The sequence below is a fragment of the Podarcis vaucheri genome (genome assembly GCF_965113315.1).
Source record: "Podarcis vaucheri genome assembly, chromosome: 2".
Taxonomy (NCBI): Eukaryota; Metazoa; Chordata; class Lepidosauria; order Squamata; family Lacertidae; genus Podarcis; species Podarcis vaucheri.
In genome coordinates, this window is record NC_138760.1 from 130,236,092 (window position 1) to 130,260,514 (window position 24,423).

Sequence of the window (24,423 nt, forward strand, 5' to 3'; positions counted from 1 at the left end):
GGACTCAAGGGCATCCTGATCAAATTTGCAGATGACACCGAACTGGGAGGGGTGGCTAACACCCCAGAGGACAGGATCACACTTCAAAACGACCTTGACAGATTAGAGAACTGGGCAAAAACAAACAAAATGAATTTTAACAGGGAGAAATGTAAAGTATTGCACTTGGGCAAAAAAAAAATGAGAGGCACAAATACAAGATGGGTGACACCTGGCTTGAGAGCAGTACATGTGAAAAGGATCTAGGAGTCTTGGTTGACCACAAACTTGACATGAGCCAACAGTGTGACACGGCAGCTAAAAAAGCCAATGCAATTCTGGGCTGCATCAATAGGAGTATAGCATCTAGATCAAGGGAAGTAATAGTGCCACTGTATTCTGCTCTGGTCAGACCACACCTGGAGTACTGTGTCCAGTTCTGGGCACCACAATTCAAGAAGGACACTGACAAACTGGAACGTGTCCAGAGGAGGGCAACCAAAATGGTCAAAGGCCTGGAAACGATGCCTTATGAGGAACGGCTAAGGGAGCTGGGCATGTTTAGCCTGGAGAAGAGGAGGTTAAGGGGTGATATGATAGCCATGTTCAAATATATAAAAGGATGTCACATAGAGGAGGGAGAAAGGTTTTCTGCTGCTCCAGAGAAGCGGACACGGAGCAATGGATCCAAACTACAAGAAAGAAGATTCCACCTAAACATTAGGAAGAACTTCCTGACAGTAAGAGCTGTTTGACAGTGGAATTTGCTGCCAAGGAGTGTGGTGGAGTCTCCTACTTTGGAGGTCTTTAAGCAGAGGCTTGACAACCATATGTCAGGAGTGCTCTGATGGTGTTTCCTGCTTGGCAGGGGGTTGGACTCAATGGCCCTTGTGGTCTCTTCCCACTCTATGATTCTATGATTCTATGATTCTAAGATGGTCTTGGGGATGTGGAGATCCAAGCATGTCAGCATGATCTCAGGACTGCAATACCTCAAGGACCGCCTCTTCCCATATAAACCTACCCGGACCATGAGATCATCTTCTGAGGCCCTCCTCCTCCTTGAGAGGTCCGTAGGGCGGCAACACAAGAACAGGGCCTTCTCTGCAGTGGCTCCATGTCTGTGGAATGCTCTTGCCAGTGATGTTTCCCTGGCGCCTTCATTATACCCCTTTAGGCACCGGGCAAAAAACCTTCCTCTTTAACCAGGCCTTTGGTTGACCTGATTGACATCCTATATCCTTTTAAAATGTGGCTCCTTTTGGAGGGTGGGTGTTATTCGGTTGCTGTTTTTATTCTGGTTATATATGTTGTGATCTTTTCTGTGAACTGAAACCTCTATGTATACAACAGTATATAAACTCAATAAATAAAAAATAATAAGAATAAGAATCTTCTTGTAAAGGGAGTGGGTTTCATGAGTTCACAGTGTTCAGATGTAGGTACTCTATGTAGAGCGTGTATATATTTGCATACATTCTAAAAGAATATATTGGTCCTGAGCCCAACAAAGGTGCATTGCTATCTAAAGTCCAAGCTGATCTTTCCACCCTTTGCTGGCCCATGTCAAAACAGGGCAGCTGCTTCTCTCTGTTCTTGCAAACATGTTTTCTCCAGCTTTGCATCTGCTCCTCAAGCCACAGAGAGACTCTAGAAGGTTGCCAGGGTGATGCTTCCCCGCCTCATAAATATTCTTATTTTTCCCGGGGATTTCTCCAGGGATTTCTCCAGAGATTCATAATTTCTCGCACTGAGTCTGAAAAGTCTGGTGCATAAAATATCCCCTGTCTTGTCAATTCCCTAAACAGCTGCAGACATTGAGAGGGATAGAGCAAAAAGCCTACATCACAAATGAAAAGTGGCTGTGCTCTTCCTTCTTTCCCTCGTGCTTTTAGGACACCCCAAACGGGCTAGTTTTAAATGTCACCACAAACATATTTTTGAGGGTGGCAGGTTGTGCACAACCATCTCATCCCCCTGCAATCCCAAGGGATGTGTTAGGGCGCCCCAACCTTCCAGGTGGCCCCTGAAAGCCTGTTTTGGTTTAAGAGAGGGATGAAGCTAAATATTGTTTTCAGGGTGGGTTGCTTGGACCCCCTATGTGAATTTCCTGTTGTTCTTGGTCACAGGGAATGGGTTTCAAGTCCCCCTGCCCTATGTGGCCTCTTCAGCCCCCATTTTGGTTTAAGGGCCCCATGAACCTGAATATTTTGCTTGGGTTTCATGCTCTCTATAAGTGTGGTCTGTTGCATGTCCCCACAGCCATCTATGGGTCCCAGAAACACAAGGGTCCTGAACACAAGGACCATAAAGTTCCCGTATCACTTTGATTGTGCGACGCACCCTGATGGCTTCTTGGTGTCTGGAGTACAGATGACTCCCGCCTCCCGTGATTCTCCAATACAGTTTTGGAAGTTCCAGGCAGCTGTAAAACTTCTAAACAGTTCCATAAAGTTTTTAAAAGTGCTAATACTTATGAGTAGTAATGTTACAGATACAATGATTCCAACTTTACATTTCGGAGTGACCTTTTTTCACAACTGAGAAGAATTAGTCCCCTTTTCAGTTTGTTTGTTTGTTTGTTTGTTTGTTTGCTTGTTTGCTTGTTTGTTTGTTTTTGAAGTAAAATTATAAGTCTAGTGCATACTCTATTTTTTTTGGTTATATGCAGCAAAAAAGTCAGCTCCCACTCTATTTCTGGGCTAGCCCTCCCTTCCCTATTTCGCTCTCCTTTGGCCTAACTGCAGCAAAGGCCATTTTCTTTGCTTTCCGGTCCACCTAAGCAACAGTTGCCCAGGCTGCCCAGAACTGCCTTGTCCTTCACTGTTTTATCTACCCCGCCTCCCCAACCAACAAGCCTTCACCCTCTCCTTTCCTCCTCCTCCTCTGTTTCATTGTCACTCACTTTCCCACAACATTCCTACCGCTGGAGAGACCTGTCAGGAATAAGCATGGGCGAATGGTACCAAATAGTATGGGAAACAGCCCTACTGGAAAAATTAACCAATAAACTGAAACTGACATGGGGACAAATAGAAGAAGACACCTTCACCCCTGTATGGCTCCCCTTTATCACACACACAGCCCAACAAGACAATGACAAAAACCCACCAACAGCATACAAATCAATATGGCTAACCTGATCCAAAACACCCACCCACCCCACTCACACACAAAAACAAAGACCACCACAGCCAACCACAAATGAACAACGACACCCTAGGCCAACCCCAACCTCTCTCACCACCAAAGGAACACAAGTGAACAGCAAAGAACCTGCACAAGCAACGCTGACACCAAACCCTACCTATGGTAAGTAAAATAGAAACATCGCCACCCAACCCCAACCATCTTCCCCCCCTCCACCCCTCTCCCCCTTTTCTTCATAATGTCTCAACAAATGAAACTGAACTGTAAAAATGTTACATAGAAAAAAAATACTAGAGACATTGCACACTTTTGTAAATCATCAAATTTTTAATAAAAAACCCGCCAAAACATTACCACCACTGTGGAAATGTCCGCCTGGAGCTCCCGCCTCCATAATACGCTCCCTTCTTACTACATTCAGTGGAAACTTTCGAGGATTTTTCTCAGGAAGTGAAATGAAACAGGGGCGGGGGGCAGGAATTGAATTATTTGGGGGGGGGGGCGGTTAGAGATGACAGTTGAGCGGGTAGGATTCTGGCCAAATGTGGACCTAGGTCCCTGTGTATGTGGTCTGAAGGCACAAAATGTTAACAACACATTTGCTGAGGCTGAAGAGAATAAGCAGAGGCCTAAATAAAGGACAACTGGCTTATTACACCAGAAGCTTAACATGAGTCAACAGTGGGATGCAGCAACTTTTTTATATATTAAATAATAATATTGATTACCCTCCCTCACTGTAAGGTCCCTGCATGGCTCACAACATTTTAAAATACAGCATTGAAATTAGGGGGAAAAGATAACAAATTTTAACTCTAATAAAAATAATGTTGAAATCTTAGTCTGCTTCAACAGAAGTATAGTGTCCAGATCAAGGGAAGTAATAGTCCCACTCTATTCCGCCTTGGTCAGGCCACACCTGGAATACTGTGTCCAGTTCTGGGCACCATAAATTAAGGAAGATATTGATGAGTTGGCAGGTATAGGATGGAGAGTGACCAAGATGAACAAGGGCCAGGGAGGAATGGGGGAGACCACCTCTCCATCCTGACCCTCCCAGGGAGGAGGAAGAGGAAGAAGACAGTATAGATTTACAACAGGGGTTTGAGGGAAGTCACAGCTCAGAGGCAGATGAGGGGGAAAGTTGGGAAATCATGGGAGAGCCAGAGCAACACCTGGCTGACACATCATAAGAAACCATTCTAGACCCACCATCTCCCAGAACCCAGCAAGCCTTAAAAGTAGGAGAGCAAAGAGCTCAAAGACAGAGGGTACTTAGCAGCACCTGCAGAGGAGGTGATGATGATGACGAGTGAGGAAGTGGGAGAGACTGGGGGTGGAGATTCACTCAGGACAACACCATTATCCAAGAGGCTGGGTTCTATGGCCTCTCTCTGTAAGCTTGGGGAGGGGATGGGAAAGGACTGTAAGAAACTTTTCCTTGTCTTTATAATTTCCTGGGCAATCAGCCAGGAACCGGGCAATCAGCCAGGGTATGTTTAGTCTGCATAGAGGCCTACATTTGTTATTTTCATTTATACTCACTCCTATGCCAGAAAGGGCATTGTATAATTGGATGGATATTTCTCTAAAATTAAGAAAAAAACCAGGAGTGACAGTAGACATCCTTGTTCCGTTCCACAACTAATTACAAAATGTTGGTAATGTGAAATCCCCATGATCTATGTGATCTATATCTTCCAAATTTATATATTCCAAATTTTCAACCAAATCCAAATTTCATAACTACTTCCATTAAGTTGGTTGGTTCTACATGATCAAATGAGGGTAACAATTTTTTAAACTGAAACATCATTTTTCAAGAATCTCACTTCCCCACCTTCTTGAAAAATAATATTTTAAGAATCAGATGCTATCTTTAGTTTTTGCTGTCAGGTGCTCCTTTGTGTTCAGATCAGGTCTCAGCACAATAATGTAGCATTTGGGAATGAAGATGCAGCCCAGGAGCCCAGCACTGGAGGCCAAGATGGAGAAGACCTGAACGGCTACCATGTATTTCCCTTTGGTGCTCAGGTAGGTGGGCACAAAGGACACCCAAACACTGCAGAAGACCAGCATGCTGAAGGTGATCAGCTTGGCTTCATTGAAGGCCCCAGGCAGCTTCCTGGCTAGGAAAGCCACCGTGAAGCAGATGGCAGCCAGGAAGCCCATGTAGCCAAGGGCACCATAGAACATGGCCACAGACCCTTCGTTGCATTGCAGGATGATCTCCCCAGGCTGGGAGTGCATGTCAGAGTCTGGGAATGGTGGCGAGATCCCCAGCCAGATCATGCAGATGACAACTTGGACACAGGAACAGGAAATGACAATGGAGTTGGCCAGACTCTTCCCCAGCCATCTCCTCACTGAGTTCCCTGGCTTGGTGGCCAAGAAAGCCAGAACCACAGTGATGGTTTTTGCCAAGACAGAAGAAACAGCAACAGAGAAGATGATGCTGAAGGCTGTTTGTTGGAGAAGGCATGTCCCTTTCCTTGGCCTCCCAATGAACAGGAAGGAGGACAAAAAGGAAAGCAGGAGGGAGACGAGGAGGATGTAGGAGAGGTCCCGGTTGTTGGCTTTGACTATGGGAGTTTCATTGTATTTAATAAAGATTCCTAAGTCAAAGCTTGTGGCTAAGGACCCCAATAGGGCAAGGGAAAGTAGGACAACCCCCAGAGATTCTTCATAGGCTAGGAAAGTGATATGCTTGAACACACATTGATCTCGGTTCATGTTTGGATGCTGATTTTCTGGGCATTTTTTGCAATGGTCTGCATCTGCAAAAGAGAGAGAGAGAGAGAGAGAGAGAGAGAGAGAGAGAGAGAGAGAGTAATGTCTACTACTCTGGATTCAGCCAAGCCCTGAGCAGTATCTAGCCTCTGGGGAGGGATTCAGTTGTAGACCAAGTCAGTCTGGGACAGCCACAGATCACAACAGGTATTTAATTAGGTTTTTCTAAACATTAGCTCTACCCCGAAGAAATTCCAGGGCTGGAGATCTCCTGCTTGGCCTTTGGCAGGTTGGGCTGCTTGGAGCCCCCTATACCAGGGACAAAAGGAGGATCAGGGGTCTGTGCAGAAGTCTAATATCTATCCTAGGTCCACAACAATGTCCCTCCTTAAGGACCCCGGGACAGTTAAGTCTAGTCAAAGACAACTATGGGGTGCAGCATTCATCTTGCTTCAGGCCAAGGGACCTGGTGTTTGTCCACAGACAGCTTTCTGGATCATGTGGCCAGCCTGACTAAACCGCTTCTGGTGCAAAGCTTCACTATGACGAATGCCAGAGCGCACGGAAACACCGTTTACCTTCCCACTGCAGTGACACCTATCCATCTACTTGCACTGGTGTGCTATTAAACTGCTAGGATGGAAGAAGCTCAGAGAGAAATGGGACCTCAGCCCATCGCGTAGTGGTTTAGACCTCCCTCCTTCACATTTGATCATATTTTTATATATATGGTGTTGTTGATGATGATGATACATTTTAGAACAATATCGTAAACTATAATCATAAAAAGAGATTGATGATGATGAGAATTTGAATCACCCAGTTCACTCCCACACATGAAGCATACAAGCCTTGTCCTGCCCAAAAATGGTTTTGAGAGATTCCTGACTGAACGCTTCTCTCTTCCCCAAGGCCAGCCTTTCCTTTGGAGTGACCCACCTTCCTGAGTGGAGATGGTCCCTTCTGCACAGGGAAGACATTCATAACAGCAAAGAGGCTTCCCTTCCTGAATCACCTTGACGGATCCAGGGAGACAACTTTCCACACACCTGGAAGTAGGAAGGGTCTAGGCACAAAGACGAAGAGCGTCAATGAGAATTGTTCTTTGAGGGATAGTATCTGCTGTAGCATCTAGCCTATAGCTTGAAACTAAGCATGTCCCATCACTGTCCATTACATGAATTATTCATGATTAAATTCAGGAAAAAACAAAGGACCTCCATTAAATAAAGTTCTGTATATGGGCCATGAGCTATTCACTACCGATAAAATTCATATAACAACCGAAAAGCAAGGAACCCCCCTTTCCCCATACACACAGTTTAGCAGGAAGCCTCCTTTGGCACCCAGCTGAGCAGAGGAGCTGTAGGAACTATCTGGAACAACAGCCCAGTGCTGGAGTTGACAGGCAACTGAGGGCAGCAGCCCACAGAACAGGGAGCACTTATTAGAGCTCATAGAAAAGAAAGCAAAATGACAGGCATCATTCCCACTCCCGGTCACCTGATTGAGCCACTTGGGCCACACAATGGCCTCCTGGTCGATGGAGCACTTCAGGTCTGGGGATCCCTGTCTGTCGATACTCCCAAACCTCACTCTGAGGACGGATTTATTGGGGAACACCACCCAGTTCACAATGTCCAAGTCGGCTGCCAGCTCCCCGTTCTCATCCAAATACACTCTGTCCATGGAAGAATTGTAGAACTGGGTGTTTCCTAGGAAAGGGTGGAGCTGGAACAGAAGCAAAGATGAGAGCATTTAGAATAAAGGGAAGCATAGGCCCCTGTTTTGCTGGCCCAGAAATGGAAAGTCAGCGAGGTCCCAGCTAAAGAGGATTGGCAACTTAAGTGGACAGAATATGCAGAACTTCCAGGTTTAACATACAGAATAAGGGAGCAAGAAGAAGATACACTGAAAGAAGCGTGGAAAGCATTTATTGAGTATAGGGAAAATAACTGTATACAGCTGAAAACGGTGGCAGCATTAAGATAAATTCAACCACGTAAATAATGTTTGATGGATGTAAAAGTAGAAAACTGATTTGAATGGTTATAGCAAAATATACAGGGGTGTATAAGATGTAAAATGAACCATGGAAAGAGAAGAAGGGAAGTTATCGGATATTTTAGAGTTTGTAAAATGTTTATTTGGAATTGTTCAATTGAAAATTTAATAAAAATTATATAATAATAATAATGGAAGCATACTGTCAGGGAACTGACATCGGAGCAGAGTGGAGAGGCGAGGCTCCCAGATTCTGCCGGAGAGGGGACTAGTAAGGGAAGAGAGAGAACGTCCTCTGGGGAAAGAAGTCCAGGTGACACCAGGAAGAAGGGAGAGGCAGAGAGCACTTCGGAGGGGAAGCTCCGAGACTCTTCCAGTGAGGCGAGGAGGAGGTTGTCCGTTAAGGAATTCTTATGCTGGAGGAAATTTAGGAAACACCCACTGACAGATTCTACCAGCGACTGAGGCAGCCGCGCAAAAGGGCTGCTCAGCCAGGGAAAGACGCAACCACCCCCAAGCAGTTGCAACAGCTGGAGGTTTACACACAAGCAACCCCAATTCCCTTGATACATACTGACAATCCACTTCCCCTTTGCTTAGGGCTGGTTGCAGACTCAAATAGTCATGGAGGGATCTTGTCACTTTTGCTTCATACTGTTTTCTCTCTCACACAAACCCCAATCTTAAATTCAGTTCTCCACATTTCTGAAGGATTTTTTAAATAATAAAAAAACCTCATCATAATTCTTTAGCATTTCTGTGTGATTTCCTCCTAGTAGGCATGTTTTTGAAGGATGCTGCCCCCTTGGATTCTTTCAGAAAGAGTGAATTAGGTTCGTTTTTCCTTTCAAGGCAACCTGAATGAAATCTCTAATATGGGCTTCAGCAGGGAAAGGCAGGAGCTTGGTGGAGGGAGCAGAGAGCCAGAACAGAGTCAAGCGGGTGTGAAAGGAATAGAGATTAGAGACAGCCTGATCAATATCATCTCCCCTGCCAAAAATAATTCCAACTTGCGGGGAAAGGAGAATTGGGCACATGATGAGAGCAATTGCGTGGGGAGCTGTGCAATGAGACAAGAATAAGAATAGTAAACAGAATTGAAAAAAGTACATGTATCAAGGAAAGTTTAAAATGGAAAATGGGTAATGTGTTTTGCAAACTTTGGTTTTTTTCCATAGTGTTTTTTTTCCTAAAGGGCTCTGGGCTCTTGCTGAGATTAAGATTAACTAACTGGTTGCTGTTCTTTGCTAGCTAACATGTGACTGTTGTAACCATAGATCATGTGATGAAGGTATTGGATTGCAATATCTCCTTTTTGAAGGGAGTTGCCTTTTTGTCTTTGGCTCCAAAACTCAATAGAGGCAATATGTAAAGGAAGCTCTCCTGAAGGTAAAAGAGATAGAGAGAGAGATCCCGAGCCTGTGTTGGAGAGAATGATGTTCTCATTCTGTTAGAATGAGTTCTGTGAGTAAAGAGTGAATAATATTTCTATGCGCCTGGAAATGAATGCTTCCAGTTCTTATGCTTCCAATCATTTCAAACTGCACAATATTCAATATCTGGAACACTACAGTCGATTGTCATGCTCAGATGTGATGTCTATGAAGGGAAAGAAAATACCTGCCATGGCTGTAGCCTTTGAAGTCCCATTCTCTCAGTTCCCCTCTGCTTAGATCTAGATGAATATGCAGCATTTAAGGCACGAGCCACGGCTTGCAGAGTGTTGTAGATCCTGTAGCTGTCTAGAGAGAGGATTCTTTCCAGATCATCTTGGGGAAGCCTCTCCAGTTTCCCTCTCTCTCTGCATCTTGTCCGGCCATTCACTGAGAATGCATGCTTTAAATAAAAACAATTAAAAGCATCCTCCCAAAACTTCTTAATACCAGAGAAAAAGGGTGGAAAATCACCGTATTTTGCCCCTTTACTTGTCTCAGTGAAGAAGGAAAATATACCATGGATGTGTTGGAAAGATATGTAATTATACATCAGCTCCAGGGCGACATCCCACAAAACTGTTGTGATGAAAATTTTCCCAACAATGGATTTCATCACTTTGTCAAAAATATATTGTACAATGAGTAGTCCATCTAAGAAAAAAGTCATTTCACCGTAGTAAACAAATACATGCACTTGCCTCCACTTGAGGAATGGAAGATGAGGAATGTATACTGCATTTGTATTCAGTCCTTGGATGCTTAGTGAGATGACAACACAGACACCGCTCTTGATGAGCACGGGTGTCAAGCTCTTCAGGAACCTCTCTCCATTGTCGGTGTCTGGTGCAAGGAGGCCAATCAACGTCCATCGGAAGTGCTGGAGCAGCTTGACAATCCCTGGGTACAGGGCTTCTTCTTTGGGGACCATCCGGTAGAAAAAAGGGAAATGCCTCTTATCATTCAGAACATGAGAGACAAAAGCATAAGTGACCTGGGAAGAGAAGGAAGATTTGGATCTGGTTTGATTTCAGATCAAAGCCTAAATATTTCTAAGCCCAACATGAGATTGGGAAGGTCTTAGGAAGGAGGAAGGTCTATTGCAAGGACCCTTTGGTGGGAACAGTGATTTCCTTGAAGTTTGTGGCAGCCATAAAGAAGGCAAATTTGATGCTAGGGATCAACAGGAGGGTAGTTGAAAATAAGACTGCCGGTATCATAATGCTATTATACCTCTCTCCATTCCTACCTGTGGGATTTTATAGATGCCCAACATGTTTGAAATCTGGATGGAGTTTTGAGAGTCGGACCCTTCGAGAACAGCCAGTAAGTTAGTCTGTTTACCACAGCTGTAGTTTGGAAAGTTCAGCTGCCCAATGGACAGCGTGTCTAGCAAAGCATCATAGGTCACCCTTCCATCAAAAAAGTTCTCATGGATGCTGTAGCCCAGGGTGATGTTGGGTAACAGCTTTTGATTCTGGTTGATCACTTGAATGGCATACAAGAAGGAGAGGAGCTGCCAGTACTTTGTGGGTCCTTTCCTGGGGGGAGAAATTATATACATGCCAGCACTGTCCAAGTAATATTTCTGTTCTACCGCTAATATTCAGCTCTACCTCTCTTTCAAATCAGAACCAGTGAAGGTCCTGTGTGAGTGTCTGGAGGCGGATGGAGGATGGATGGTGGCTAACAGATTGAGGCTGAATCCTGACAAGACAGAAGTACTGTTTTGCGGGGACATGAGGCAGGCAGGTGTGGAGGACTCCCTGGTCCTGAATGGGGCAACTGTGTCCCTGAAGGACCAGGTGCGCAGCCTGGGAGTCATTTTGGACTCACAGCTGTCCATGGAGGCGCAGGTCAATTCTGTGTCCAGGGCACCTGTTTACCAGCTCCCTCTGGTACGGAGGCTGAGACCCTACCTGCCAGCAGACTGTCTTGCCAGAGTGGTGCATGCTCTAGTTATCTCTCATTTGCAATGTGCTCTATGTGGGGCTACCTTTGAAGGTGACCCGGAAACTACAACTAATCCAGAATGCGGCAGCTAGACTGGTGACTGGGAGCGGCCGCCGAGACCACATAACACCAGTCTTGAAAGACCTACATTGGCTCCCAGTACGTTTCCAAGCTCAATTCAAAGTGTTGGTGCTGACGTTTAAAGCCCTAAACGGCCTTGGTCCAGTATACCTGAAAGAGCGTCTCCACCCCCATCGTTCTGCCCAGACACTGAGATCCAGCACTGTGGGCCTTCTGGCTGTTCCCTCGCTGCGAAAAGTGAAGTTACAGGGAACCAGGCAGAGGGCCTTCTTGGTAGTGGCACCTGCCCTGTGGAACACCCTCCCACCAGATGTCAAAGAGAAGAACAACTACCAGTTTTTTAGAATACATGTGAAGGCAGCCCTGTTTAGGGAAGCTTTTAATGATTAACAGACCACTGTATTTTAATATTTTGTTGGAAGCTGCCCAGAGTGGCTGGGAAAAGCCAGCCAGATGGGTGGGGTATAAAAATATTATTATTATTATTATTATTATTATTATTATTATTATTATTATTATTCTAAGACAGTGATTAAAAGATCCAGAAAGCACTATCATAATTCCGCTTTGAGAAAGTAGATATTTCCCCCTTGTATATTAAACCTAAGGCAAAAAGACACCCTTCTCCTACCATCATTTTCCAGGAAAATTCCTGCAGAATCAGCCCCGAGGCTCATCTGTTGTTCCAGCATCCTCAAGGCGGCCAACCAGATGCACATGCAAAACTGAGAAGCACAAGAACTCTTCCCCTACTTGAGATTCTCAGTTACTGGTACCCAGAGGCATAGTGCCTGTGACAGTGAATGGAGAACATAGCCATTGTGACTGGTTGCCACTGAGAGCCTCATCACCCCCCAATTTATCTGCCATTGGGATCTCCTTATGTTCTTAAAGGCAGGTACCAGATCATGAGAAAGGCCCCAGAAAGTAACTGGAGATGAGTTGGATCTCATGGAAATGGTAGCAAGTAGAACACCAGGAACTCCATCCCCACAAAAGGTCTTACCAAGAAAAGCTGGTGGAAGGACATTGGCTAAAGATATGAGGATGAAACACAGTGTTTGTGGCAGAGATGACCCCACTGATGAGGTGGTCTCCTGGCCTGAAATAATTAGGTGAATCTATCTCATCCCTTTCCAAAGACAAGAGGCATTTTGTCTTCAGTTTCCCACTGTCCCCATAAGGCAGTAGAAGCAGTAGAATGAGGACCATCTTCTTCCTCCCAGGAACAACCACCTCCCTTACAAAGAATTAGAAGTCTTTTGTTGTGGTCCTTGCAAGATGCAGTAACTTTCTTCTTACTAACGGAGCCCTGCAGAGGGATCACATCTGAAGCGGAGAGAAGTCAAGCCAACCTCATTCTGGTGCACTTATCATCTGTCCTAAATCTCAGCCCACCCAAGTTTTGGGTGGCTCAGGAGGCATATATCTGCCAGACCTTTCTGCCTCAGATCCATAACTTCACGCTTAGTGGACTCAAATGTGATCTTTGGAAGCAAAAAAACAACACACACTATCATTTTGATAATTATACAGAGAAGTAGTACCACCTCTGCAAGTTCCTAGACACTTTATGCAGCTCCACCTGCAACTGCAGGGCTGAAGAAAAACATGTTTGCAAAAACTCCAAGATCTGCCTGCAAACTGTGAGATGCAAATGCCAAAGACTGGTGGAAAATATCAAGATTAAGAGTTAGAAGTTACCTGAACTATTCTACATGAGCCCTGGCAGAATCCCCCCCCCCATTCTGATGAATTTGAAGGTGAACAAGGGAACTCAAATTTCACGTAAAGACAGAGGCGATTTAGCAGATTTTTTGGTAGGTTTTTTGTTTTGTTTTGTTCTTGTTTTTATTCTATACTTTTTGGTCTTATCCTGTATTTTTATGCTGTGAGCCACCCTGAAATCATCGGGTGAAGGGCGGTGTAGAAATTTAATAAAGAAACAGACAAACAACACTTCGACTTCCAAAAAAGCTTCCAACAATGTGCCTTCTGGGTAAGCTTAGTAGTCATGGAATAAGAGAAGAGGTCCTCTTTCGGATCAGGAATGGAAGTTGTAGGAAGCAGAAAATAGGTTTAAGTGGATAGTTCCTCCAAATGGGGGTGTGTGGTGTCAGATGTTCTTGACCAAAATCTCGCAAGGACAATCTGGCCACATCATGTTGCACCAACTACAGATTCTGCACCAGACCCAAGGGCAGCCCCAGAAAGAGTGCATTGCAGTAGTCCAGCTCCAAGTTTTCCATTACTCCAGTGGTCAGGCTATTCCTGTTCACAAACATTCATAGAGGACACGTGGGTCTCTAGTGACAAAGGCGTATCCAAGAGTACCCCCAAACTATGCACTTGTTCCTTTATAAGTGGGAATCATCGAAAGAGCCTACAAATTGTGTGTCAAGCTCCTGTGTTCCTGTCACTCCCTAAGTGATGAAAAACCAGACAAGACAACAGCATAACATTGGGTCCAAATGAGCCACAACTCTATTGATTACAGATGTGAATGGTTTGGCATCGGCATTGCGTATAGCCATTTATTCCACCCCAGTCCATCTGCTGGGGGTGCATCTAAGGGTAATCCACACCTGCCCCCCATGACCTACATCAAGTAGGGGTAACCACCGGGGGGTCCCTGTTGGAGGAGTGCTATGGCCCTAGTCCCTGCCTGGGCATCCGGACAGAAGCAACTCCTCACAGATCCCTTTAACAGGATACCCTTAACCAAGGAGGGGTGGACAGAGGAGATGACGGAGAATGTCCGAGGAGGAGTAGCTCGGTCGTGCGGAGTTCTGACACCAGGCCCCAAATATGGCTGCTGACAGTGTTCATAGGAAGGTCTTAGTATGAAAATAAGACATATGAAAAAGGGGGTGGAGGGTGGGAGATCCAACGACAAAGTGGGAAGGAGGCCTGGGCAGGCCCCAAGTTATCCCCCCAGGGAGCGGGGCCAAGCAATGCCTATCGGCTGGTAGGGCCCACCCCCTTCGGAATGCCTGCACCTAAGCCTGGCACAATTGGTCAGTCCGCAAGCAGGCTGTGACCCTCCCCAGCAGGGCACCAAATTGCGGGCGTGGACTTGGTTGGCCGCAACACCACCTGACCATTAAAGGTAAGTGGACTTTCCAGGATTTGAACACAGTTTATTGGACCTTACTGAGTCCACTGCTGCATCCAGACACTGGTCACAAGCCTTCAGAGACTCTCCTGTTATGGAGAAATAGAGCTGTGTGTTAATGTAAAGACCCCTGGATGGTTCAGTCTCGTCAAATGCGACTATGGGGAGTGGCGCTCATCTCGCTATCAGGCTGAGGGATCGGGTGTTTATGCACAGGCAACTTTCCGGGTCATGTGGCCAACATGACTAAACCGCTTCTGGCACAATGGGACACCGTGATGGAAGCCAGAGCTTGGGACTTGGGACACAATATACAAATAGCAGATTGGGAGAGGTTATGGAAAACAGATTTGAAATTTATGGCACCTTGCTCACTGACATAAAATTATATGAATATGATGTACTGGTGGTATTTGACCCCAGTTAAATTAGCAATAATGTATAGAATGAGTTCAAATACCTGCTGGAAGTGTAAAGAAAAAGAAGGTACCTTTTATCATATATGGTGGATGTGTAAAGTAACTTAAAATTTTCTGGGAGATGATATATAATGAATTAGAAAAAATGTTTAAACTTTTCTTTAAAAAACCAGAAGCCTTCTTATTAGGAATAACAGGTACCAAGATACCAAAGGACCAGAAAAGATCGTTTATGTATGCAACGACAGCTGCACGGATGCTACGAGCCCAGAGATGGAAGGAGGAAACAACCCTGACCAGAGAAGAATGGCAAACCAAGTTGATGGACTATGCTGAAATGGCAAAATTAACTGGGAAGCTCAGAAAGCAAGACCATTGTAAGCAGGTTAAAACATTAACAGGATTTGAACCACACTTGTAAATTAATGGAAAGTATGGACAATTTGGAAAGACAGAATTTGGACAGTTTTGATTTGCAGGTGTAAATATTACCACTAGTACCCATAGAAGGGATGGGGGGAAGTCAGGAGATTCAGCCTAATTTCGGCATTTGAATCTTATATTGCTTTTTGTTGTATGTTTCTTTATTCATTTTAATCAAATAATTTTTTTTCAACAACAACAACAAACTGCTAGGTTGGCAGGAGCTGGGACAGAGCAATGGGAGCTGGCTACTGTCACATGGATTCAAACTGCGAACCTTCCAACCAGCAAGCTCAAGAAGCTCAGTAGATCACACTGCCACCCATGTCCCTAGAGCTGTGTGTTATCGGCATACTGGTGGCCCCTTCCTCCAAAACTCCTCTGGACCGCACCCTATGACTTCATATAGATTTTATATAGCGTATAGATCTTAAATAGCGCTGGGGAGAGAATAGTACCTTGCAGAACTCCATAGCACAAATACCGGGGTGGGGGTGAGGAGCAGTCATTGAGTGCTACTTTCTGGACACGATACTGAAGATATGAACAGAAGCACTGTAATATGGTGCCTCTGACACCCATCTCACTAAGTCAGTTCAGGAGGATACCGTGATTGACGGCGTCAAAATTAAAAAAGGGCGACCCAAATGATCACAACATGTCAGGGAATAGTCTAAAGATGAGGACTAGGGAATGCATTCTTTGGCAGACCAGTTTCATCTCTGATGGAGAGATGGAGGGGAAAAGTCACCCCCACACACACCTTGTCCATGTTAGTTTCTGTTTGTTGCCACTGTGCAGTGCTTGGAGTAACAAGACTCTGTTTTGCATCCCAGAGATTTCATACTGTTGGAAGTCTCACAGAAGATGGGAGACGGATGTGATGTTTACTGGTTTCCTGTTCCTTTGCTGTTCAGTTGCTCTCTGCTTTCACAGAGAGATCATGTATATTTCTTTTCTGTCTGCGTAGTTAGAAATAAAACGCTCTTAGCAATGTAGCTCATACAATCTCGGCTCCTTCCCTGTGTGCTGGATATTCTGCGTAATGGGGGAACGTGCTTGGAGCCTCATCAAAGGCTCAGGTCGTTAATCACAGACTCGACCGGAAGAGTCGCTCGGTCGAATGCAAGTCCGACAGTCATTGAGTGCTATTTTCTGGACGTGACATTGACAGCCATCTCACTAAATCAGTTCAGGAGGATACCATCATTGACGGCATCAAAATTTAAAAAAGGGCAACCCAAATGATCACAACATGTCAGGGAATAGTCTAAAGACGAGGACAGGGGAATGCATTCTATGGCAGACCAGTTTCCTCTCCGATGGAGAGATGGAGGGGAAAAGTCACACACACACCCTTGTTCAGCATGTTCAGAAGCAGAGAGAGAGACAGAAGCTGAACAGCCGAGGGAGGAGTTGCCCAGGTACGAGACAATGACACGGGAACCCGAAAGGAGGGGGCAGCTAGTTGAGATGTCACTTGAGAGTGTGGGGAACCCCCCTCACCACAGACTCGGAGGTCTGAACATATCAGAGAGCAAAGAAGTCAGAGGGAGGGAGGAACTTCCCATTGGCACCTAAAATGCTACGGAAGGAGGATTTAGAGCAGCCAACTGCCCCCCTTGCGGAGAGCTGTGTATTTATGCTTGCAACATGATGCTGTAATAAAAGGAATATAAATATATCAATTGCTTGTTAATTCTTATCTGTGATGTTACCAAAGGGAGAGGAGAATCTCCACGTCCGACACAACATCACTCTTCCCACTTCCCTTTACTTCTCATGAAAACTCAAAGGATTTGTCCAAAGTTCTCCTTTGAGTCCACTAGAATGGACCCCATTTTTGAGAGAAACGTGAGGTGACATTCTGCTTCTGATTCAGTCAATGAATCAGTCAATAAAAAAAAATGCTCTCCACCTGATTCAAGGCTTCTCCAGAGAACCTGCTGATTCAACATTCATCCTGATTTACTTGATTATGTGGTGCTCTTTAACAACAACAACAACAACAACAACAATAAATGCCCTGCTAGACCTGCTCTCTACTGGGCACGCAGACATTCCAAACTATGACTGTGGGAAGAGGGATAACCTGTTGGCTGTTCTTGAAGATGCTGAAGCTAATATTTCTAGATATGTGTCAACTGTGTTAAGCATCTACAAAATCCCACAGGTATGGCTGGTTTGGTGTTAAGACGGACTTGTGCCTCTGCCATGGGCTTTTCATTCTTTCCCTTTTGGACTCTCCCAAAGGTGGGGGTGGGATGGAACCTGGAAGCAGGAGCACTCAACACTGGTGTCACATGCCCTATGCCACCCCACCACTGCTTTAAAAAACCATGTTGCTTGTTTACAATGCATTCAAAACACAGTTTTTTGAGTAATGTAGCTGAGTCCCTAGTCTAATATTCTGGGATGTGATTCAGTCCCACAAAATATTGAGAGTCTGGAGGCATTCTGGAAGACCTCCTCCCGTTCTTCACGGCTAGCATTTTGTCTTGTTCTTTGTGTGCATGTGTTGGGGGCTGTAGTTGGTCAACTGTCTGAGATTTGTCCTGGAACCACAGCAAAGCACTCACCTCTCCCTTTGTGTCCTGGGCAAGTTATGGATACACTGTTCCTACTATTCATGATAAAACCCAGTTCCCCATTTTCTACAAGATGGCCCCAAAAGTAGATCCCCAGAATCTGGGGATTGTCCAACTGCTCCTGAATTTCAGATGGATGTGGATTCCCATATTGCATGGGAAAGTGCTTAAAACAATAACAATAGCAATAGTTTATTTATACCCCATCCATCTGGCTGGGTTTCTCCAACCACTCTGGGTGGCTTCCAGCAAAATATTAAAATTCAATAATTCATCACATATTAAAAGCTTCCCGAAACAGGGCTCCCTTGAGATGTCTTCTCAAAGTCAGATAGTTGTTTATTTCTTTGACATCTGGTAGGAGGGCATTCCACAGGGCGGGTGCCACTACTGAGAAGGCCCTGTAACTTCACTTCCCGCAGTGAGGGAGCCAGCAGAAGACCCTGGGAGTTGGACCTCAGTGTGCAGACAGAAGGATGGGGGTGGAGACATAGCTTCAGGTATAATGGGCCGAGGGTGTTAAGGGCTTTAAAGGTGAGCACCAATACTTTGAATTCTCTCCAGAAACGTACTCGGAGCCAATGTAGGTCTTTCAGAACTGGTGTTATGTGGTCCCAGTCACCAATCTAGCTGCCGCTTTCTGGATTAGTTGTAGTTTCCAGGTCACCTTCAAAGGGAGCCCCACATAGAATGTGTTGCAGTAGCCCAAGCGAGTTCTCAACACCAGCCCCTTTAGCTAAAGTGGTGCTTCAGGTTAAGAACAGTTTCAGGTTAAGAATGGACCTCCAGAACAAATTAAGTTATTAACCTTAGGTACCACTGTATGAGTTCTTTGATGGTGGTTGAGACCTGCCCTCTTTCTGAAGCTCTTCCCACATTCCAAGCACTGATATGGTTTCTCCCCTGTATGAATTCTTTCATGGGAATTGAGACTGCTGCTCTTAGTGAAGCTCTTTCCACATTCCAAGCACTGATACGGTTTCTCCCCTGTATGAATTCTGTGATGGGAAGTGAGACTGCTGCTGTGACTGAAGCGCTTTCCACATTCCAAGCACTGATACGGTTTCTCCGCTGTATGAATTCTTTGATGGGAAGTGAGATCCCCACTCAGACGAAAATTCTTTCCACATTCCAAGCACTGATACGGTTTCTCCCCTGTATGGATTCTTTGATGGGAAGCGAGACTGTGGCTGCGACTGAAGTTCTTTCCACATTCCAAGCACTGATAGGGTTTCTCCCCTGTATGAATTCTTTGATGGGAAGTGAGACTCTTCCTGTGACTGAAGTTCTTTCCACATTCCAAGCACTGATAGGATTTCACCCCTGTATGAATTCTTTGATGGGAAGCGAGACTGTGGCTATGACTGAAGCTATTTCCACAATCCAAGCACTGATAGGGTTTCTCTCCTGTATGAATTCTTTGATGAGAAGTGAGATTGTGGCTGTGACTGAAGCTCTTTCCACATTCCAAGCACTGATAGGGTTTCTCCCCTGTATGAATTCTTTGGTGGGAAGTGAGACTGTGGCTGTGACTGAAGCTCTTTCCACATTCCAAGCACTGATAGGGTTTCTCTCCTGTATGAATTCTTTGGTGGGACGTGAGATGGGTGCTCTGACTGAAGCTCTTTCCACATTCCAAGCACTGATAGGGTTTCTCTCCAGTATGAATTCTTTTGTGGGAAGTGAGATCCCCACTCTGACGAAACCTCTTTCCACATTCTAAGCACTGGTAGGGTTTCTCTCCTGTATGAATTCTGTGATGAGAAGTGAGATTGCCCTTCTGACTGAAGCTCTTTCCACATTCTGAGCACTGATAGCCTTTCTTCCCACTGTGAATTCTTTGGTGGGAACGGGAACTCTGACTGGAGCTCTCTCCATACTCCCAATTTTGATATGGCTTCTCCACTGTGTGGATTTTGTCATGGTCTCCCCCATTCTTCATTTCCAATTCATCACCACCTACAACAAAGACAGAAACTTATTAAATCCTCAGGAAGAAATGGAGCCCCCAATTATGGAACAATGCTAATGAACATTTGTGAAAGAGGAAGAACAGAAAGTCTGTGAGGTCTTTCTACAGAGGTCATGGCCTTTGTCGACCAGCATTCACAGACGTATTTTTGAGAACCAGAGGTTCAGAAAGTCTGGCTCTTTTCTAAGATGGATTTTTGTTGCCGCAATCATGAAATCAACTTCAACTCTAACATTGGTCTTCTCTTTAAAAAACGGGCAGAGGCTAAAACAGAAACCCAAACCTGACAGAAATTACCTCAGCTTCCCTAACAACTCTGTGTGTGAATGTTGCCCCCAGGTTGCTATGGAAAGGGTGACTGTCACTCCAGAAGGCCGTTTTTTCAGTTAGGTCTGTTCTCAACTGTCAAGTGAGAAAGAGGTTTTCTGTGAGAGCACCTGCTGCCTGTTTTATGCTGCTATGGGCCTCAGAAAAAGTCTGTAAAGTCACATATATATAGAAGCACTTTTAATTCACTCTTCATACCTCATGTAGCAGTATTATTTGATATTGAATTATTTTGGTTTTTTGAGTGTAGCTTATTGTCTTGAATAATGAATGGGATAAATGTAGAAATAATCTAAATCAATAAAGAATATATATAGATATAGATATACTAGATATAAGCAAATGTAAACGTCTTTTAGTATATCAAGTAATGTAATGTGTTCTGTTTAAACTCTAACCAGAGAGTCTTGTGGAGTCTTTTCTAGGAGAAAAAAGCTATGTTTCTCAAGGGTCAAACAACCCAGGGCAACCTCCACACATATAAATACTACAGAAAATGGGTTTGGGTCCCACAAAATCCGGAAAACCACGAATAATCCAGAAAGACAGGTGCAGAGTTGTAAAATGACACGTTTTACCTCAGAAACTAACATTAATAGCAGCTGCATGTGGAGGAGCGGACATGCGAACCCGGTTCACCAGATTACGAGTCCACCGCACTTAACTACTGCGCCACACTGGCTCTCCTTAATCTTAATCTAAGTACAACAACCACGAAGAGCTCCTGAATAGACAACCAGCTATGTGGTGCTGAATGCTCTCTGTTCTCTCCTGCTTCCCGTTTTTGTTTTCCAGTTTAAACCAATTCATGAACCCAGAACTCATACACTGACCGTTAATGATGAACCATATGTTATAGCCATTCCTGCAAAGTTATTCTGCTGGTTTTGAGATATACAAATGACATGAGAAGACCTGGTCTACACGTTTGTATCATTTATTATTCATATGTTTCTTGTTTTTAAAAGGAAATAAAAAATTTTTCCAAAAAGAAAAGGGCGACACACAGCATAGGCCCCATCTGCATTCAAACTGCAAAGCAGCATCACATTACTTTAAAGAGTCGTGGCTTCTACTGCTGTGTGATGGAGCAGTAAGTTTTTTGACATTGGTAGGGCATTCAGGTCACGGCACCGGTATTAGACATTTTGAGCTGCCAATACATCGTGGTGGCCGGGGAGCTGTGATGTATTCCTAGCTCAAATTCCCTGCAGATGACAAAGGCGCAGGCAGGCAGGTGGTGGAGCCCAGAAAGGTGCTCACCTTCTCAATCTCCGCCTGCCTGTCTGCCTCCCCCCACCCCCAGGCTGAGCAAGCCCCAATACCTCTCTGGCTCCATCCCTCCATGTCCCCATCTCCCCTCCCCTGGAACTCACCAGATCTCTCTGAGAGCCCTAGAGAGGAACGCTCAGAGGTTGTGAGGAGGGATGCAGGAGACAACCTGACCAGGTCAACTGTCCATCTTCCCCCTTCCATCCTCGCTAGCTTTGCAGGATCCATCTCTTTCATCCTTCCTGAAGAGTCAAGGAGCCAAAACAAGCTGCAGGGTCCTGGGAGAGAGGAAGAAGCAAAGGGAGCCTCAAAGGCCCTGCAGGGAAGAAGAAGAGAAGAAGAGTTTGGATTTGATATCCCGCTTTATCACTACCTTAAGGAGTCTCAAAGCAGCTAACTTTTTCCTTGCCTTCCTCCCCCACAACAAACACTCTGTGAGGTGAGTGGGGCTGAGAGACTTCAGAGAAGTGTAACTAGCCCAAGGTCACCTAGCAGCTGCATGTGGAGGAGCGAAGATGAGAACCCGGTTCACCAGATTACGAGTCTACCGCTTTTAACCACTACTCCACACTGGCTCTCACTGGATTCTCCTGCCCCTGGAAAAGCACAAATTGGGCAGCCCCTTCCCAACAGAAACCCCATTTATAAACCTTTCCAGTGGTTCCAATTTCCTCTGTTTACTCCTCTCCCCACTTCGTAAGGCCGGCATGGTCTGCTCACTAGTGACCTGAGAATAGATCCCATTGAACTCAGTGGGGCTTATGGAAAGAACTTGGGGCAAAAACCAGGCACCATCTTGTCCCCAAACCTGAAGACTGCAACCCCAGGCATGCTTATCTATGGTATCATAAGGCAAAAGTTCATAAAAGTTTTCATAGTCATAATAAGAAACTCAATTCTCAAAGTTTGGGGGGAAATATAAAGATTTATTTGAAAAGAAAGCAGCATGTTGACTTTCTCCATTAGAAGCAATATTTTTGAAAAAAGTACATATGAGGATAAATTGGCCAACATATAAAGCGCTGTGAACAGAAACTGACAACCAATTAAAATTAAAGGACTTTGAAGAAGTAAGAGAAAATGTAATAGACTGGTTACAATATTTACAACTAAAGGAAATTTTTAAAAATCATAAAAAGAAAGGATTTAGTTACCAAGTGTCAAGATTTCAGAGAGGAATAGTAGAAGGTAGTACAAAACTGCTGTCAAAAATGAACGATCTGCTTTTGGAATGGGACACTAAAGAGGACCAGGTTAAATGCGTTATGATAAAATGGACGAAGGATGTGGGAAATAATAAATTTATGACGGACTGGGAAAGGCTTTGGAAGTTAGGCCGCCGAGACCACATAAAACTGGTCTTGAAACCCAGATAGATGGGTAAGGTAGAAATAATAAATTATTATTATTATCATAGAGTTGAAATTTTCTGCATGTACTTTACTGAAGGAGAACTACATGAAAACAATGTATAGGTGGTATTTAACCCCAGTTAAATTAGCAAAAATGTACTTCTCACTCGCTGGATCAACACCTTGTTGTGGTGAGTGGTCTTGCACGTTCCTATGACCCTTGTGAGCGAAGCCATCGGGAATCTTGTACTCCCAGAACCCTGTGGCACCCCACTAGAGGGCTTGAAATGGCACGTTGGGTAGTGGAGACTAAGACCCCCAGGCCCCCTTTCGCTCTTCAACGCTTTACCCCTAGATCCTCCCCAGTTGAGAGAACAGGATGAGAACAGAAATTGTGCTCTGGCGGCACGGCACCAGAGGGAGGCCACATTATTATTATTAGCTAATGTGGTACCTCAGTTTCAGGTTAAGAATGGACCTCCGGAACGAATTAAGTACTTAACCCGAGGTACCACTGTATTCTACTCACGGAAAAACCACGCTGATTCCTGGACCGTCCGCGGGCCGGATTTAGAAGGCGATTGGGCCGCATCCGGCCCCCGGGCCTCAGTTTGCCTAGCCCTGCTCCTGACAATGTACTCCAAACCTGCCTGGTGTTTTTACATGAGCAGAATGTGTGCTTTTATTGAAAATGCATCTCTGGGTTATTTGTGGGGCACAGTTCCCTAGACCAGATATAGTTTGCTATATAGTTTGGTATACAAAGTACGTCCTGGAGGCTGACATCCGTATAAATGACCAAACTGATTAAAGAACGAAAACAGCTGAGCTACGTTAGAAAAGCGATCCAGTCATAAGAGATCTCGCTCCCATCGCCCTGCTACAAATGTAGCGGTTTCTGCTGTCTCCTGGTCTCCTTGATCTGCCAGGAGAAAAGACACAGTAGCGAAGCTGGCCAAGAGGAAGAAGACCCTTCCTCCTCCTCCTCCTCCTCCTCCTCCTCCTCCTCCTCCTCCTCCCCTCTTGATCGAGACTCCAGGGCTCTCTCTGCAGGCTCCCCCCTCCAAGACCCCCTCCCCCCTCCGGGGCCAAGCAAGAAGAGCGGGGCAGAGCCCTGGCCCCCTCGCCCCCCCGACTTGGCGCCCCCCAGACACGATCTGGCCAGCCCCCCCCCCCAGGCATCCTCCCCCGCAGCCCCTTCTCCCCATTGCACCAGAAGAGCGGGGCAGAGCCCTGGCCCCCTCGCCCCCCCCACTTGGCGCCCCCCAGACACGATCTGGCCAGCCCCCCCCCCAGGCATCCTCCCCCGCAGCCCCTTCTCCCCATTGCACCAGAAGAGCGGGGCAGAGCCCTGGCCCCCTCGCCCCCCCCCACTTGGCGCCCCCCAGGCACGATCTGGCCAGCCCCCCCCCGGCATCCTCCCCCGCAGCCCCTTCTCCCCATTGCACCAGAAGAGCGGGGCAGAGCCCTGGCCCCCTCGCCCCCCCCACTTGGCGCCCCCCAGGCACGATCTGGCCAGCCCCCCCCCGGCATCCTCCCCCGCAGCCCCTTCTCCCCATTGCACCAGACTCACCCCCAGGCAGCTCTTGCCAGAGAGAGAGGGAGACGGAAGCAGCCCCCCCTCC

At 45.7% G+C, this 24,423-nt stretch overlaps 2 protein-coding genes across 2 annotated transcripts; both read right to left on the reverse strand.

Moving 5' to 3' along the window:
• Positions 1–4,862: 4,862 nt before the first annotated feature.
• On the reverse strand, positions 4,863–10,524 carry LOC309527314 (vomeronasal type-2 receptor 26-like). The gene is made up of 4 exons (XM_082214054.1): positions 9,484–10,524; positions 7,363–7,590; positions 6,799–6,925; positions 4,863–5,906 (listed from the first exon to the last, which is right to left on the reverse strand). The coding sequence occupies exons 1-4, from the start codon at positions 10,225–10,227 to the stop codon at positions 4,996–4,998; spliced, it is 2,010 nt and encodes a 669-aa protein (XP_082070180.1). The 5' UTR covers positions 10,228–10,524; the 3' UTR covers positions 4,863–4,995.
• Positions 10,525–18,051: 7,527 nt separating this feature from the next.
• On the reverse strand, positions 18,052–24,423 carry LOC309527398 (uncharacterized protein). The gene is made up of 3 exons (XM_082214238.1): positions 24,372–24,423; positions 21,551–21,762; positions 18,052–19,834 (listed from the first exon to the last, which is right to left on the reverse strand). The coding sequence occupies exons 2-3, from the start codon at positions 21,681–21,683 to the stop codon at positions 18,642–18,644; spliced, it is 1,326 nt and encodes a 441-aa protein (XP_082070364.1). The 5' UTR covers positions 21,684–21,762; positions 24,372–24,423; the 3' UTR covers positions 18,052–18,641.

Bases quoted from the DNA above. Each gene is read 5' to 3' on its own strand.
- LOC309527314 (XM_082214054.1), bottom strand. From the start codon at position 10,227: ATGGTCCCCAAAGAAGAAGCCCTGTACCCAGGGATTGTCAAGCTGCTC. The intron at 7,591-9,483 runs GTATTTTCTTTC...CTTCTGTTCCAG, and splicing joins AAAGGCTACAGCCATGGCAG to CTCCACCCTTTCCTAGGAAA. The intron at 6,926-7,362 runs GTGACCGGGAGT...CTTTGTGCCTAG, and splicing joins GGCCCAAGTGGCTCAATCAG to ACCCTTCCTACTTCCAGGTG.
- LOC309527398 (XM_082214238.1), bottom strand. From the start codon at position 21,683: ATGAAAGAGATGGATCCTGCAAAGCTAGCGAGGATGGAAGGGGGAAGA. The intron at 19,835-21,550 runs GTGAGTTCCAGG...TCTTTGTTGTAG, and splicing joins AGGGCTCTCAGAGAGATCTG to GTGGTGATGAATTGGAAATG.